Here is a 14,707-nt window from a genome sequence, read left to right on the forward strand (position 1 = left end):
GCTTGGAGGATGTACACTCCGCAAGGTCCTGAAATAACCAGTCCGTAAATGCCATCAAGTAATCAGCCGTCCCGATCATCGATCCCTTTTCGAGGAGAAATCCCACCTGACACCAGTGACTGGCTTTCGCCCTGTCCGTATAGAAACTTCGAATGGTAGACCCAACAAGAATCAAAGTATCGACAATAAGCGTGGTGGACTGTAATCTTCAACCTAAGCCTGACAAGTAACTTGGCAATAGCCATGACAAAAACCAAATCCACGAAACGTTCCACCACCGCCACCCATACTTGTTTTCCTCCGTATATATGACCCCTCTCTAAGCGTGTTGAACAAAAAGTGGTAGGAAACATTGATATTTACCTGAGTAGCTATGAGCTTCTCGAGAATCTCAACCCAACCAACTTACCCTACCACCCAACCCAACCCAACCCCTTGACCGCAGGCCCTCAACGCACAATCTTTGTGATCTCACAAAATACCCTAGTTTCAAACGTATAAAATCCCACATGATCTCCTTCTGCTCCCGAAAATCTTCAGCAAATTAGTCTTAATGCTCGATCGGTTCCTGCTCAGCCAAACAATCCCTTAAACCAAACACAAAATCACCCGCATCACCACGACAATCCATCAACCCTTGACATCCCGACAACCGCTTCGTCGTCCATTGTTTCTCGCCAAGTATACGATCCTAATGCTTCACAATCATGCTTCACAATCGTCATGAACGACGCGCCATGACCATGACCAGAGTTGAACCTCCACTCGCCCTCAACAAGAGAGCATGGAATCATGGTGCAAACCCATGAGATCGGTCCACCAAGAGCTCCCATTTCGTCGTTAGCCCCGAGAAAAGATTAGTCCGTTTCGTCTTTTTATCGCATCTTCTAGTCAGAGATTTCCGTGTGGGCGGGCTGGCTCAACTGCCGCTGGCCGCTCCATCCCACCCTCGGCTTACACGAGACATACACACAACACCATCACAAGGTACGTCATTGCGCCAACCAACTCCATCAATATATTACCCGCCTCGATATATACCTCCCTCCTCCCCCTGCCTCGGCGCACATCCACCATACTTCTCCATCCCAAATACAACCAAGCAAAGCCCCAAAAAGCGCTCCGCAAAAAGAGCAAAAGTCCCCAAGACCCTTCCCATGCGCCATCGCTGCAACAACGAGCGTCCAGTGTTTTGCATACAACAAGAACAAAAGTTTCATCGTTACCACGTAGCCCAAGCCACGTCTCCCCCTTCTTTTCAATGTTTTCCCTCCTCTTCGTTTTCACCATCGGGTACTGAGTTCCCCTCGCGCTCTCCCCGTCAACTAGACGTCTTTGCCGCGAATCTTGGTGTACAGCCCAGTATCGAAAAAGTTGTAGTTTGGATCCAGCTCGCAGAAGGGGTGCTGCGAGAGCAGCACGTCTGCGGTAGGTCGCTCCAGCGGGTTTCTATCGTTTGTTAGTCTGGTATGGTGACAGTACAAGTCGCAAAGCACTTACACAGTGAAACAGTCCAGCATAAAGGCAATCGCCAGCGGACTGATGGTTTCACGGACCTCATCTGGGATAGGCGGCGTCTCTCCGTTTGCAATCTTGTAGATGGCGCCAACAGCTTCCTCCTTGGACCAAGGTCGTCGACCGGCAAACATCTCTAGCACGACGCATCCCAAACTCCAGATATCGACCTTGGCGCTGTATCCCTTGCCCTCGGAGCGGATGACCTCAGGCGCCATCCAAAACACGGATCCCTGCATCGAGTTGGACTTGTCATTGCCGTAGATGTTGTCCGTCTTCTTGGAGATACCAAAGTCGGAGATCTTGCAGGTGCCATCGAGATCCAGCAAGATGTTGTCGGCCTTGAGATCACGATGCAAGATACCCTCTCTATGGAGGTACGCAAGACCAGACAGCATCTGCCTGGTAAGCGACGAGACGACCGATTCCTCAAACTTGCCGTGCTTCCGCAGGCAGGATCCGATACTGCCACCGGAAATATACTCGAGGAAGATGCTGATAGATGTCTCCTTACGCTCGCAACCAAGGTACTGGACGATGTTGACGTGGTCGAGATGCTGCATCGTCTCGATTTCCTGGTCGAGAGCAGCCACTAACTCCCGCATCTTTGCCTTGTCGCCCTGCGCCGCCTTCGGGTTGACCTCGACTTCCTTGACGGCCAAGAACTCTCCAGTCGTAGCATTCATACCGAGGTAGACACGGCCGTAGGTGCCCTTGCCAATAAGCTGACCCTTGAACCAACGGAATGTAGTCTGGCGCTTGGGCAACGTGTCCTGAGGGATCTGCGGCATGACCATGCTGCCTCGTTGATCGGGCCGGATCTGCACAATGTTGGCGTTGAACATCTTTGTGCTCTTCCTCCTCATCAGTGCCGATGTGTTCTGGCCATTCTGGCCCTGTTGTGTTGTTGTGGTAGTAAACCGCTTGTTGGCCTCATGAGCACCACGAGCAACTTCACGGATGGACTTCATACGGCCGAGACCTCCGGAACGTCTCACGCTGCGTTGAGCGACCGAAGCCACGGAAGCTGGACGCTCCAGTGCCTTGAGAGTAGACTCATCCGAGCCAAGTGTATCGCTCTCGTTGTAGAATGACCGGTTGGCCTGGCCCATAGCCACGCGCAAGCTTGGCGGTGGAGACTGCGGGAGCGCCGAGGGTCCAGGGGCAGCTTCCTTCTCCTCGGACTCAGCAATCGGAGACGGAGGCGAGGCATCCGCTCCTCCTTCTTCGAGTACCGGCTGGTCAAGATCCAAGTTCGGGAAGAAGTCGTCGAGGTTGTTGATAAGGGCGTCGGTGGTGGGACGGTTGGCCCAGACGTCCTTCTCCACAAACGACTTTCTTCGGCTAAGCTTGCTGTCTTCCGACTCCCATCCCTCTGAACCAGGTGTGTTGGGCGTCCTGCGTGAGCTCTTGCCGCTGCGAGCACTCATGAGAGCCTCGTCTTCTTCACCCTCTTTACTCGAACCGCCGAACGACTTGGGTGAGTTGAATGATACAGAAACCTTCTTCTTCGACTTGGCAGTGTTCACAGTCAGGGTCGGTCGTTTGTCGTTGGCCTCATCAGGCGAATCATCGCCATCGAAGATGCGCGTAATCTTGGTCGGCTTCTTTTGCTGGCTGGTCAGAGGAACGGCAAACAAGCCATCATCAGAATCGTCACCAGAGTCGTCATCACGCTGTGCAGGAGGCTTGTCAAAGCTGACATCCGTATCGAGGAAATCAAAGTCTGGCCCATGTGATTTGCGGCGAGGGGGCTGGGGTTGTTCAGTCGGGGGGATTTGGGGCGGGTTGAGGGAACTGGGGCTTATTTCACGCGAATGTACCCGGTGTGCTGTTGATTTGATTTTAGCGACCGTACCATTTTGAGACCTCTTCCTTGACAGCGGAGTCCCGCCGGGAGAGTAGTCAGGCACGACGAAGGGCAGATTTCCACGGCTCCATGTGAGAGAGCCAGGTGAGCCAGACGCCGTGCGAGGACTACCTTGATCCGAGCAGGACTTGCCAAAGTCAACCGACGACATTGCTCCCTTACCTCGATCTGAGTAATCGCCGCTCATGTTAGAGTGCGACGACACTCGCTTGGGCGACTTGGACCTGCGGTTGTTCGAGTGGCCAACCGCCCCAAGGCCTCTGCCCATGCCCACGAGGGCTGCACCAATGCCACCAACAGGTTGGCTGTTTGTCTTCTTCTTTTTGTCCGGGTTTTGTCCGGGAAGCTCCATATCCTCAAACAAGGTGGATGGTCGTCGCGGTGCCGACGAAATGCTGCCGTCGGATGACCGCATGGCGTGTCCAGTCTTTCTGCTTAAAGAGTTTGCCTTGAGAAGAGTAGCAGACGGGTCGCTTGGCGGTGCAGGTGGCTTCCGCACAGGGAACAGTACTTCCGGCTTCTTGTCCTCATATGGCGATTGCCGGGGCTGATCAAAGTCGACTGTGCGTCCGTGAATTCCGTATGGGGTGGAGACGCCTTCCGGCGCGTTTCTTCCGTCCTTCATGGCTGCTTGTCTTCTCTTCTCGAGGTATTCGCGCTGCTTGCGTTCCATCTCGGCGCGATATTCACTTGCTTCCTGTGCGAGCATCTTGTCATCAACTCTCTCACCGGTCAGTGTGTTTTGCCTTGATGTCGGCGGTGACGAGCTGGATCTCGTCCTCGACAAGCCATTCAAACGGTTGTACGCTTCCTCGTCGAGGGACGTGTGTGCTGGAGCGCCATTAGCCTGGCCCGAGCCTTGGGGCATGTAACCGGAAGGACGGATGAAGAACTTCAAAGACCCTGTAGCATCAGCTCTGACCTTGCGTTGTGTCGTCAACTTCTGATCGTCGAGCGGCTGGTCGTGGTCAAATTTGCCAAGCTCGGTCAAATATATTTGAGAATTCAAAGCGTCCATCAAACCAAGGCTACTGCAAACAATCTGTCGAAGATCTGTTGCCGATTCGGCTTCCGTGATGTCGCACATGCGGTAGTTGTAACCGTCCATGGTAGCCAACACATATGTTCTGCCAGGGCCAGAACGTCTCGACTTGTCCTTCTCATGCAGGAGATCCAGCGATGTCTCACTGTTGTTGCCGAATCGAGAGCCGAATGAGTGAGACTTGAAGTTGAGAGCTGGTGAGGTCGGTGACTCCACATCGTCGGGGCTGGGGAAGGCACCGTCTTCCTTTTGCTTCTTCTTCCTAGATAAGAAGCTGAGAAAGCTCTTTCCGTCCTTTGCAGATGATGGGGGTTCGGTGCCAGCCGAGCGATCACCATTGGACTCCTGAGGCGATGGGCGCCCGCCATCCTGACCCAGTCGCCGACTCTCTGCATTACCGCGAGTGGCCTGGATCATGTCCGCGATGTTCATACCACTGCGCAACATCTGGCTGGCCTCGGGGGGGATTCCAGAACCATAGATGGCAGCGTTGGAGGACAGGGAGTCCGTGCTGTTCCGTGACCGATGCCCAAATTTGGCTGAGTGCGGCGAGGCTGAAAGGTTGCCTGCCGACGAAGGAAAGAGGGATGCGCTCTGCGGGTTTGGACTCCCATTGGGGCTGTCGGTTCGTAGAGGCGGCGGGCGGAAGCTGTCGCCGGGCTCGCTGGCGTTCGGGCTGTGACGCCGACTGCCGTCAATGTCGATTTGCTTCAGGATGTTCCTGTGGTTAGAGTCTGAGCTCATTGTGCTGTTGAGGGTAGGCATAGTAGTAGACCTGGTCTGCGAGAACCGTCGTCCGCCAAAACCAGGACCAGGAGCCTTGATCGGCGTCTGCCGGTCATCAGTCTTCGAGAGTTCACTCGGACGAACGATCATACTCACGTTGGGAGAGTCTGCGCCATCGGTCCCTGCGCTGGGCAGGTTGTTGCCGTGGTTCACAGACTCCTTCCTCCCGTGCGAAGATACTTTCGATGGGTCAGCCGGCAGACCCTTGACGATGTTGCGAATGAGCCGTCGCATTCTCTTTCCTTCCTCTCGCTCTCGTGGCTGGTCCCATCCCGTCCCACTGTTGGTGCACTCGACTGCCAGTCTCGGGTACACCTGTTGGTGCATCATGCCAAAGTTCCCTCGTCCTCCTAGGCCGCTCCCGAGCTCGAGGAAGTGGGTTCCGTGGATGTTGAGGCCCTTGAACGTCTCCTGCCAGTCCTTTGAGAATTGGTTGGATGCGAGAAACAGCAGCACCTTGTCCAGCGGCCACTGCGCAGCCAAATCCGGGTGAATACTCCAGGTGGTGGCGTTAGACTGTTGCGACAGCCCTCGAGTGTGCATAGCCTGGGCGTACATCCTGTCTCGTCCAGTAATGTCGTCCTGGGGTGTTGTCATGGTTGTGTCAGCGCTGGTCTGGCTATTCGTGGGCCACGAGCTTTGCGACGTTGCAGAGAAGGTGGATGTCTCGTCAAAGCCGCCCAGGCCAGGTATTCCAACTCCTTCGCCATAGGTATCGCCTTGCGGTATGTAGGTCGCAGACATGCCGCTGCCATGGTCATTCGGCGGAGGCGGGGGCGGGATCGATAGTGTCGTGCCGGTCGCAACCTGGGCATGCAGCTTCGGATTGTAGGCCTGGTGTTGTCCTGGCGGGGGAGGGGGCACATTGAAGCCGTTGCGGCCGTCGTACATTCGTCCAAAGGCGCCGTGCCACGGCGCCTGGCCTGCCATCGCACTCCCCGGGGGCGGACCGGGGGGCGGAGGGAGCATCATGCCGCCGCCGCCCGTGGCACCGGGAGCAGAAGGAAAGCGCGGCGGGGGAGGAGGTATGGACATCATGTTGCTCATCTGGCCCTGGACGGGTGGTGACATGGGCGGCGGCGGCGGAGGGACCTGGAAGGGCCTCGAGGAGTCGGCGGCGGAGACATGTCGTTGGTTGTTTTGATACATGGCTTGTGGTTTCGGAGGCGGGCCAGCTCGGGTAGCTGGCCTCGCGGCGTCGGGGCCGAGGAGGAGAGGAGTGGTCGGGAGGCTCGTGGGGATTGAGCTCGCGGTGGCGGCTCTTGGGCGAGCACCGCCGGGGGAGAGGAAGCTGGAATCGGAAGCCTTCGCGTGCAGTGAGGGCGGCGGAAGTTTGGGGGTGGAGGGCTGGTAGTTGGAGGGCAGATTTGTGAAGACGAGGCCGTCGAGGTTGTGAATCTCGTCTCTGGATCGTGGGACGCTGGGAAAGGGACTCGAATTGCGGTCGTGGGTATCAGATCTGGTCGCAGAGCGCTGGCGCGAGCTACCACTACTCATGGTATGCCCAGGTAGGTACAGTGCCAATGTCGTGGTTCCAGTTCGGGTTACCAGCAGCAGATAGCGTTGCCGTTGGCAGGGCCAGTCCCGTCGTGGTAAGGTGTTGATGGATGGGTTGGGATGGGATGGGTACGCGGCACATGGCAGGGGTGGTGTGGGCTGCTGCAGTGGGCGGCGGTGGGCCTCAGACCGTGGTCATGTCGGTCGGGTTCAATCGACTCGTGGTAGTCGGCTATGTCGTTTGCGGTCGCTTGTTCTTCGTCGGGCGTCGTCGCGGGGGTATTGTTGTTGGTGGTGCGGTTGGTGTTTGGAGCAAAGGCGGTTTTGGTGCGAGTAAGTAAACCAGCGACGGGATGGAGACTTTTTTGGAGGGGAAGGGCAGGAGGGGTGGGCAGCCAGTGGTATGCGCTCCAAGGTAAGGTAAGGTCGCAGCCTGTCGGTCGGGTCGCCTTGTCTGTGTTCTGTCTCTGTTTCTTGTCTCTGAGAGCGAGGTGAGACGGGTTCCGCAGAGGACGAGAGACAGCAGTAGCGCGCTTAGAGCGATCGGGCCAAGGTGGTGTGGTATGGTCTGGTATGGGCTGCTCGCCTGGAGTGGGAGGTTGGGACTTGCGTCTAACAGGCTGCGCTGCCTAACCAACGCACGCACGGCACCTCAGCAGACGGGAGACTAAGGTAAGAGAGCGTACGCAGGTCTACCTGTCGAATCATGATTGAGGTATCAGGTATCAAGCATCGTCTCAATTGCCCAGATGCAGCTTTAGCGGGGCGGATGTGTGCCGTGCAGGCGTCCCGGCCAATCAAGACAATGTGACAAGACGTGCAGGTCCCTCGAACGCGCTGATTACCTACCTTACCTACTTACTCACCTACATACATACAAAGTGCTCTGTATATTCAATAAACAAAACTCTTCTGATAGCACATCATCGATGCGACCGGGTACGAGAAGGCGAGGAGTCCGTCGACAATTCAATTGTCGTGGAGTGCCTAAGTGTGTTGCACCTGTGCGAGCCACTCGTACAATCAATTCTGCGTCTCGCAGATCGAAAGGCGACGGGAATCCAGTGTCACCACCCACCTCATCCTGAAGAAACCCCGGTTCATCCTTCTCAAGCCACCTGCTTGCCTTCGCCGTTGCTGCGCCTGTCCTTCCCCGGCTTCGGCCGCGCCTCTCTCGGCGGTGGTCAGCCACCTCGGCGCCTCATCTCTATGCCTTGCCATTTCCTCTCTGCTGTCTTTCCAACACATTTGACTGCCATCCCAACTCGACCACCTCCAGTCCAGCCTCAACTTTTAGCCCAACGCACTAACACAAGACGGAAGACACAGCATTCGGTTCTTACCTACCGGGCCAGACCCGACCGCAATGCTCTCTCTGCGACCCGAGGCAGGACCCCGTTTGATTTATTTCGCCTTGCATGGGGTCGGCTCAGGCGCGTCCCACCATACGCTCCTTGCCGCACACTAACACGAGCAACTCATCAAAGCCTGAATCCGCACTCACTCTACGCAACCCATGAGCCTTCATTTAATTCCGCGTCCAAAAGGGACTTTATCGGTTTGGGAAAACCTCCTGACCTGACGAGTTTTCCCTCAAGCAGAGATGTTGACAGTTGTTCTCTTTCGAGTCTTGCTCCGTTGATAAGATATCCATGAATGGTCAGGAAGTTGACTCGTCGAGACTCCAGAGGCCAGACTAATAGATAGGGGTCAAACCCCATCTCAATAGAAGAGAGCATGTTCGGATTGACAACTCAATTCTCTGAACGTGGCCTAGTGAGGGGGAAGAAAACTCTTTCAACTCAAGTCCTTCCTGCGAAAGACCCTTATTCGCACAGCGGCGCTAAACCCCAACCACCTCGCCAACTCAAAAGGCATCAAATCGTGTGCCTGGGCTAAGACAAGCGGGGGAAACGCATCTCGCAGAATGCACCGCAAAAAATGCAAGCAGCCGCCCGTGCCTCGTTCTGATTCGCCAGAATCCGCATTCCCAGCAAATGGAAGCCCACAACCAGCCCAGCTCAGCTCACACCGCTCTCGGTCTAGCGGTATCCCGCTTTGCTGCATCTCGCCCTCTCGACAGCCGAAGATCCCCCAAGAATGCCCAAGTCTGTCCTGGGCTTCTTTCAACGGGCACTCGGTCTGTCTCGCCAATGCGCAGTAGCGTGTGGAGATCCCATTTTCAGCCTCAATCATCCTTCAACGTCGTCGTCGTCCCAGTCTTCACTACTAGGCCTGTGGTATTCGCAGTCACATTTGCAGTACTGCCAACATACCTATATCAAGCTCAAATATACCAGGAGCAGCCTGTCACACCGGCAAACGACGCCGCCAAACGACGTCATCCCCCACCGCTGAAACCCCCGTCCTCAAGCCGCCCATCCTTGATTCCAACGACTCTAGAGTGTACATCGTCGACCACATTTCCCAAACCCGCTCTTCTCGTGACAGCTTCAAAGTACAGATGCAACCCCTACAATCCATACTAAGGAATCCGATCAGCATGCATACATCTTCCCGGGCAACCAACACTCGCCAGCTTACACAAAAAACAACGTCGAAACTGAAAACAATCCAATGTGGCCGTGCATGAACGCCCCCTCCCGTCCTACGCACGTCACAACATGAGAAAACTCTAAATGCGCGCCGGCCGCCTCTCCCTCTGCACCGCACAACCAAGCAAGGCCACCGTTGTCATGGGCTGCACGCGGCTGCACCCTCGGCCCGGAGCTGGAAATTGCATGAACATCGGACGGGAGAGGTCGGCCGACGAGATACCTAACTTCGAGAGGCTGCTATTGTCTCGTGCCTGGCCGGGATCAGGCTTCGAGCGTGATTGTTTCGACGCCAAGACTGTGACAATGAACACCTCCGTCCCCTTGTAAAGCCGGGCAATGGATCTTCAGAAAGCCACACGGGGAAAGGTAACTTGAGACCCGTATGTATTGTCAATTCCTGTTGTACCTTGATCGTTTGTTTAGCTTTGATCATTTTGTCCGAACGAGCGGCGCACTCCGGCCCCGCAGCTTCGGAGACGGCGGCCAAGACCGGCCCTTTCAGTCTACCTAGGAGGGTACCTCGTCATGCGTCTCCGTCTCTGCCCTCCCTCACCGTCTCCGCCCCCAGAGTAGTATTCGACACTGTCCAACTCGAATAAATCTTCGCCTCCAGAGTCTTTTGGAAAACCTCCTCATTATTCGAGGTGATGGTCGTTCATCAGGTTGATCGACTTTGCGAGTCTCCGAAGCCGCCTTCCCAGTTTCACCGACTGCTTGTTCGGCCTCACTGGCTCCTCGACCGGTCCTTGTCGTCTGCGTCGATGTCAGATTTGGGATTTCTCAGGCCCAGCGCCAGCATTAGCGCATCAGTTTCCGCCGCGGCTTCCGTCTCTGCAGCAACGACCTTTTCTTTCGTCTTCTTCTTCTCATCATCCCGAATCCGGTTGAGTGTCTCCCTGACGGAGTACCTTCCTTCCTCACGGGGACCCCACACCTTCAACATCCAAACCTCAAACTCGACTTCGTTTCTGCACAGAAACCGGCCATTCTCGTCCTTGACCAGATCACCGTTCGAATCCCTCGCATACTCCAGCTCCATCTCCTCGTCTTCGCTTTGGGCTTTGTGACAGAACGACGACGGCCACCATCCAATCCAGTGGCTAAACCAGTCCGTGTCGAAGAGCTCGGAAGGATGTGTCGGGCTGGGAAGCTTCTGAAACTCGGTGATGGGGTGCCTTGGGTTAGTCTTGCCGGTTTTTGTCATGCACCAGACATGAGTGTGGGTGTAATCCAGGATCACGAGGCGCGGTTGGACCAGGTCATATTGGTCATGGCGCATGGTGATAAGGGCTTGGTCTGGGTCGACATTGCCAAATTCCATCCCCTGGTGCAACCAGTGTATTCACTCTTCAATCAGTTGCCTCACAATTTCCTGCCTGGTCTCTTTGTGCAGCGAAAGCGAGATGCGTCGGCCGTTTGTATTCTGATGGAAGACATGGGTCGTATTGCGAGGGATCAAATCTCGAGTCTCAGGATGGCGTCGACACAGTGATTCGACGGACAGACCATCGACGTATTCCATAAGGATAACCGAAGCACATCTATACACCCTTTGCTTTTTTCCGTCGAGGCCGAGGTCGAATACTGCCACATAGGATCCGTAGAACTCCGGCGTGATATGCGGGAAACCGGTGAAGCTCTTGGCGTACAGGTGTCGATAGGCGCCATTCTCCCGACTGAGGGCTTTCTCGGCCATCTTGTCTGCGCTGCAACCGGGAAAAGGTGGGAAGAATACGGCGTCAAAGGACTTGCAAACGATCAATTCTGGCCAAATGCCGCCCTTACGGGGACCGTGGACGCTAGACTCGTGGCTGCGGAGATGCTGCAGTGTCTTGCAGACAGTGATCTGAGCCGTTTTCTTTTTACCGGCTGATAGCGGTCTTACGATCTCGAGGATAATGTCGGGAGTTGGCAGCAATTTGGTCGGGTCGAAGCCCCGAACCCAGCCAGGGGGAAGGTCAGCTGGGAGTGGGTTTGGAATGTAACCCTTGACGCCGTAAGGATCGACCGGTTTATAGGAATAGAGGTTGAGACGCTGCGTCGGGTAATAACGGGCGACTTCCAGTTCGATGCTGGACTTGAATTTCTCGGACATGCTGGGCTACCGAGGTCGGCGGTCCACGAGGAGTCTGAGGGCAGGTTGGCGATTTCGCAAGACGGGCTGGTTGTGAGATTAGGCCGATGATGTCAGGAAGGAGTTGATAGCGATCGAATTACCCCTCGATAGCTAGTTGAGTAGGGATTGGGAAGGGGTTTGGAAGGGGTAGGGGGGCGGACAGAACCGCGATGGTCTCTTGCTGCTTCTGAAAAATCCTCAGATTTAGTAATGGAAAGTGATGAGATCAAACAGAGTCAAGGGAAGAGTAAACGAGTTGGGTTTTGACGTACCTAAGCGGCCGCTCAAGGTAGAGGTATGTGATCCAAAAGTCACAGAACCTTTAAGGAAAGATGCATGTACTGTTCCTTCCGTAAAGGTTTCCAGGCTGAGCAAGACAACGAGAGGCGCTGTGCCCATGGTCAAAATCAGACTTTCCGCTCATTAGATTTTTTTCTCCGTTTTCTCTTCGGCACTCCAGGTACTCCCAAACCGTAAAAACCGCTCTTGCGCAGCCGCTTCTACATCTTTCCAATCTCTCTTCAAAATCCATGCATCTCTCTCCAAAACCTTTCTAGGCATCCTCTGTTCTTCATCTTACCATCCTCTTTTCGCCTACCAAACCACAATCGACAACGCAGCATAGCACTTCATCATGGAGGGATTTCTTGAGCTTGCAACCTGGGATAAGCCTGAGGCAATGTATACTGTTGGCAAAAAGCTGACCCTATTTCCATACGAGCCGGTACGCCCATATGGCACGCCCGCATACCATTCACCTCGAGGCGTGCGCAACTTCGACCCCAAGGCCGACTTCGCCAAGACTCAAGCCAAAGTTCAAATCGAGAAAATCATACGCGTTGGTCCCGATCGAGAGTCTCAAATCTTCAGCTGCAAGGTACTGGAGGCACCGGTCGAAGAACGCCCAGCCTTCTACCAGTCACCTCTCAGCCTGATCCCCAAGAACAAGGACTCCAAAGCCCGCCGCCCGCCCCTGACTAGGAAGCTCGTCGGCAAGGTCAACGACAGGACGCAATGCTGGACGTCATAATTCCTCAAGTTCTCACCCTTCTACGCAACCTTGAAGACAAAGATTCTTTAGGGCAGGATATGGAGAGGGCCATTCACAGGGCGTTGGAAAAGGTCACCTTGCATAATACCGTCACAGGCTCGCGACACCCACCTTCGCACCACAAACTTCGGCGAATACGTCTCGATCAGGATTGTTCTGATTCTGGTATCGCATAGATATGCATAAAGGCTACTCGATAATAAACATCTACTGTTCGATACATGTTATGATCTCATAGGCTGTAAGCCGGGATGCAACTCTCACCCCAAACACACCTGCATCCACTATTGTCACTTTCACTAAATCCTCCCGCCTCAACCCTTCTCACATCTTATCCCAAGACGCACCGTCTCCTGCCAACGCCACTCATAGTGCCATGCTGGCCGTCTTTGAGAATCATCGTCTCGCAGACTCATACATACATAGCGCACCTGTGAGTTAGGCTATCAAGCATTTACCAACTCAAGGAGCAACCCATCTTCCTCCTCCTGGGCGGGCACTTTGCGTTTTCCATTTGTTTTGCTTTGAAACCTTGCTGCAAACTCGCTTTTGTAGCGAAGGACCGGTCTTCTATTCACTCTCAGTGGATCACGATGATGCTGCGGTGGGCGACGCAGGGGATCACGATGTCAATGAATGGAGTATCATGCTTCGCTATGATTCTGATCAAGTATCACACTTCACCTTTCTGGTCTATGTTCTTTGGCCTCTCGATGTCTTTGAGCCCTTACTACTTTCAGAGCGTCTCGAACCCGCTCGACGTCAGGAACGTCTCGTGAGCCTTCGGCCTCTTCAGCCCGCAGATTTCTCAGAGCGTCCTTAAGGTCGCGAAGCTCTTGCGCTTTTTGAATTGCCACAGCCTCTCTAACCTCTCTAGCCTCGTGAACCCCGAAGAACTGGCGGGAGTAGTCAGTCTCATCGTCATCGTCGTCGTCATCGTCGTCATCGTCGTCGTCGTTGTCGTCGGTGTTGTTGTCGTCGGTGTTGTTATCATCGGCGGTGGCGTCGTCCGTGACATCAATGGCAACATCCTCGATCTGTCCACCCTTCTGCTCCTGCCTCTCTTTCTCCTCATACCACTCAGCGTGCGCGTCTTTGAACGCTCTCTTGGCCGCAGTAACCACTGCATCCATCGCCAGCTCCATTTATGTCTCCTTCACAACGGCCCACTCTGCTGCCTCCTCGGCTTCCTTCTCGGGGTCCCTCAACCAGTCCCGTAACGCCTTCTCCACCGTGAATGCCTCCTTCACCTCTGCCTCCCTCGCCCTCTCCTCTGCCTCTTGTATCAGGTATAGAGTCTTATAGACTGAGTATCTCCCCTCCTCAAACAGGCCGAAAGTCTCCACGAGCCATTCATCATACTCGACCTCGGTCTTGTGGCGAAGCCGACCGTTGTCATCCCTAATGCGAACCCCTTCGGAGTCACGGGCCCATTCGGCCTCTCTCGCCTCATCATCGTTCTTCGTCTCGTAGCAGTACGACGAAGGCTAAAATCTGATAGTACTGTGTAACTCCTCGAAGTCAAAAATCTGCATTGGGTGGACGGGCTTCAGGAGCTTTTGCAGGTCGTAGAGACGATGTCTTTCGACAGTTTTGCCGACACGCGTCATACACTATATATCGCTCATGGTATAGTCTAAAACCACCGCTCGGGGTACCTCCAGGTCGTGTTGGCCATTTTTGATGGTAATCATAATCTGGCGGGCCTCAATGGCCCCGAACTCCAAGCCCACGCGCAACATCTTGACCAAGCCATCGAGCACTTGTCCCATGAACTCCTTTCTGTTCTGCTTGTGAAGGGAGAGGGTGACCGGACTACCTTTAGCATCATAGTGAAAGATGGGGCGCAGGTTGCGGGGGACGAGCTCATGCGTAGTGTCATGACGGGTACATAGATTTTCCATTGAGAAGACATGTTCCATGAGAATGACCGGAACGCACCTGTAGGCTTGGTGCTTGTCCTCAAGTCCAAAGTCGATGAGGTTATCGTCTTCAAGTCCAAGGTCAAACACTGCGACATATGTACCATAGAATACGGGCGTTGGGTGAGGGAAGCCGGTCATGTTGTTTGAGAAGAGGTATCGATAGGCCCCAGCCTCTCTGCTGAGCGCCGCCTCCGCTGCCTTGTCCACACCACGACCCTCCAGGATTGGGTAGAATGGGGGTCAAACGCCTTGCAGACAACGAGGTCGGGCCACTGCTGACCCTCGCGAGGACCCTGAACTTTCGGGTCGTGGTGCTTCTCGAAATTCGTCACAATCCTGCATGCGGT

The 14,707-nt window shown here is 54.8% G+C and overlaps 4 protein-coding genes across 4 annotated transcripts; all 4 read right to left on the reverse strand.

Moving 5' to 3' along the window:
- Nucleotides 1–1,325: 1,325 nt before the first annotated feature.
- Nucleotides 1,326–6,710, reverse strand: GCG54_00005627 (MAP kinase kinase kinase mkh1; the record flags this gene model as incomplete). Its single annotated transcript, XM_045405645.1, has 3 exons — nt 1,326–1,449; nt 1,501–5,258; nt 5,310–6,710. 3 exons carry the CDS (start codon nt 6,708–6,710, stop codon nt 1,326–1,328), a joined length of 5,283 nt encoding a protein of 1,760 aa, XP_045264747.1.
- Nucleotides 6,711–9,992: 3,282 nt separating this feature from the next.
- Nucleotides 9,993–11,363, reverse strand: GCG54_00005628 (uncharacterized protein; the record flags this gene model as incomplete). Its single annotated transcript, XM_045405646.1, has 2 exons — nt 9,993–10,592; nt 10,635–11,363. 2 exons carry the CDS (start codon nt 11,361–11,363, stop codon nt 9,993–9,995), a joined length of 1,329 nt encoding a protein of 442 aa, XP_045264748.1.
- A 1,752-nt stretch (nt 11,364–13,115) lies between these two features.
- On the reverse strand, nt 13,116–13,580 carry GCG54_00005629 (uncharacterized protein; the record flags this gene model as incomplete). The annotated part of the gene is made up of 2 exons (XM_045405647.1): nt 13,116–13,295; nt 13,452–13,580. 2 exons carry the CDS (start codon nt 13,578–13,580, stop codon nt 13,116–13,118), a joined length of 309 nt encoding a protein of 102 aa, XP_045264749.1.
- GCG54_00005630 (uncharacterized protein) lies at nt 13,581–14,498 on the reverse strand (the record flags this gene model as incomplete). Its single annotated transcript, XM_045405648.1, has 2 exons — nt 13,581–13,922; nt 14,094–14,498. The coding sequence occupies 2 exons, from the start codon at nt 14,496–14,498 to the stop codon at nt 13,581–13,583; spliced, it is 747 nt and encodes a 248-aa protein (XP_045264750.1).
- Between the last annotated feature and the right edge of the window lie 209 nt (nt 14,499–14,707).

Source organism: Colletotrichum gloeosporioides (assembly GCF_011800055.1).
Source record: "Colletotrichum gloeosporioides strain Lc1 chromosome Unknown consensus_41, whole genome shotgun sequence".
Classification (NCBI taxonomy): domain Eukaryota; kingdom Fungi; phylum Ascomycota; class Sordariomycetes; order Glomerellales; family Glomerellaceae; genus Colletotrichum; species Colletotrichum gloeosporioides.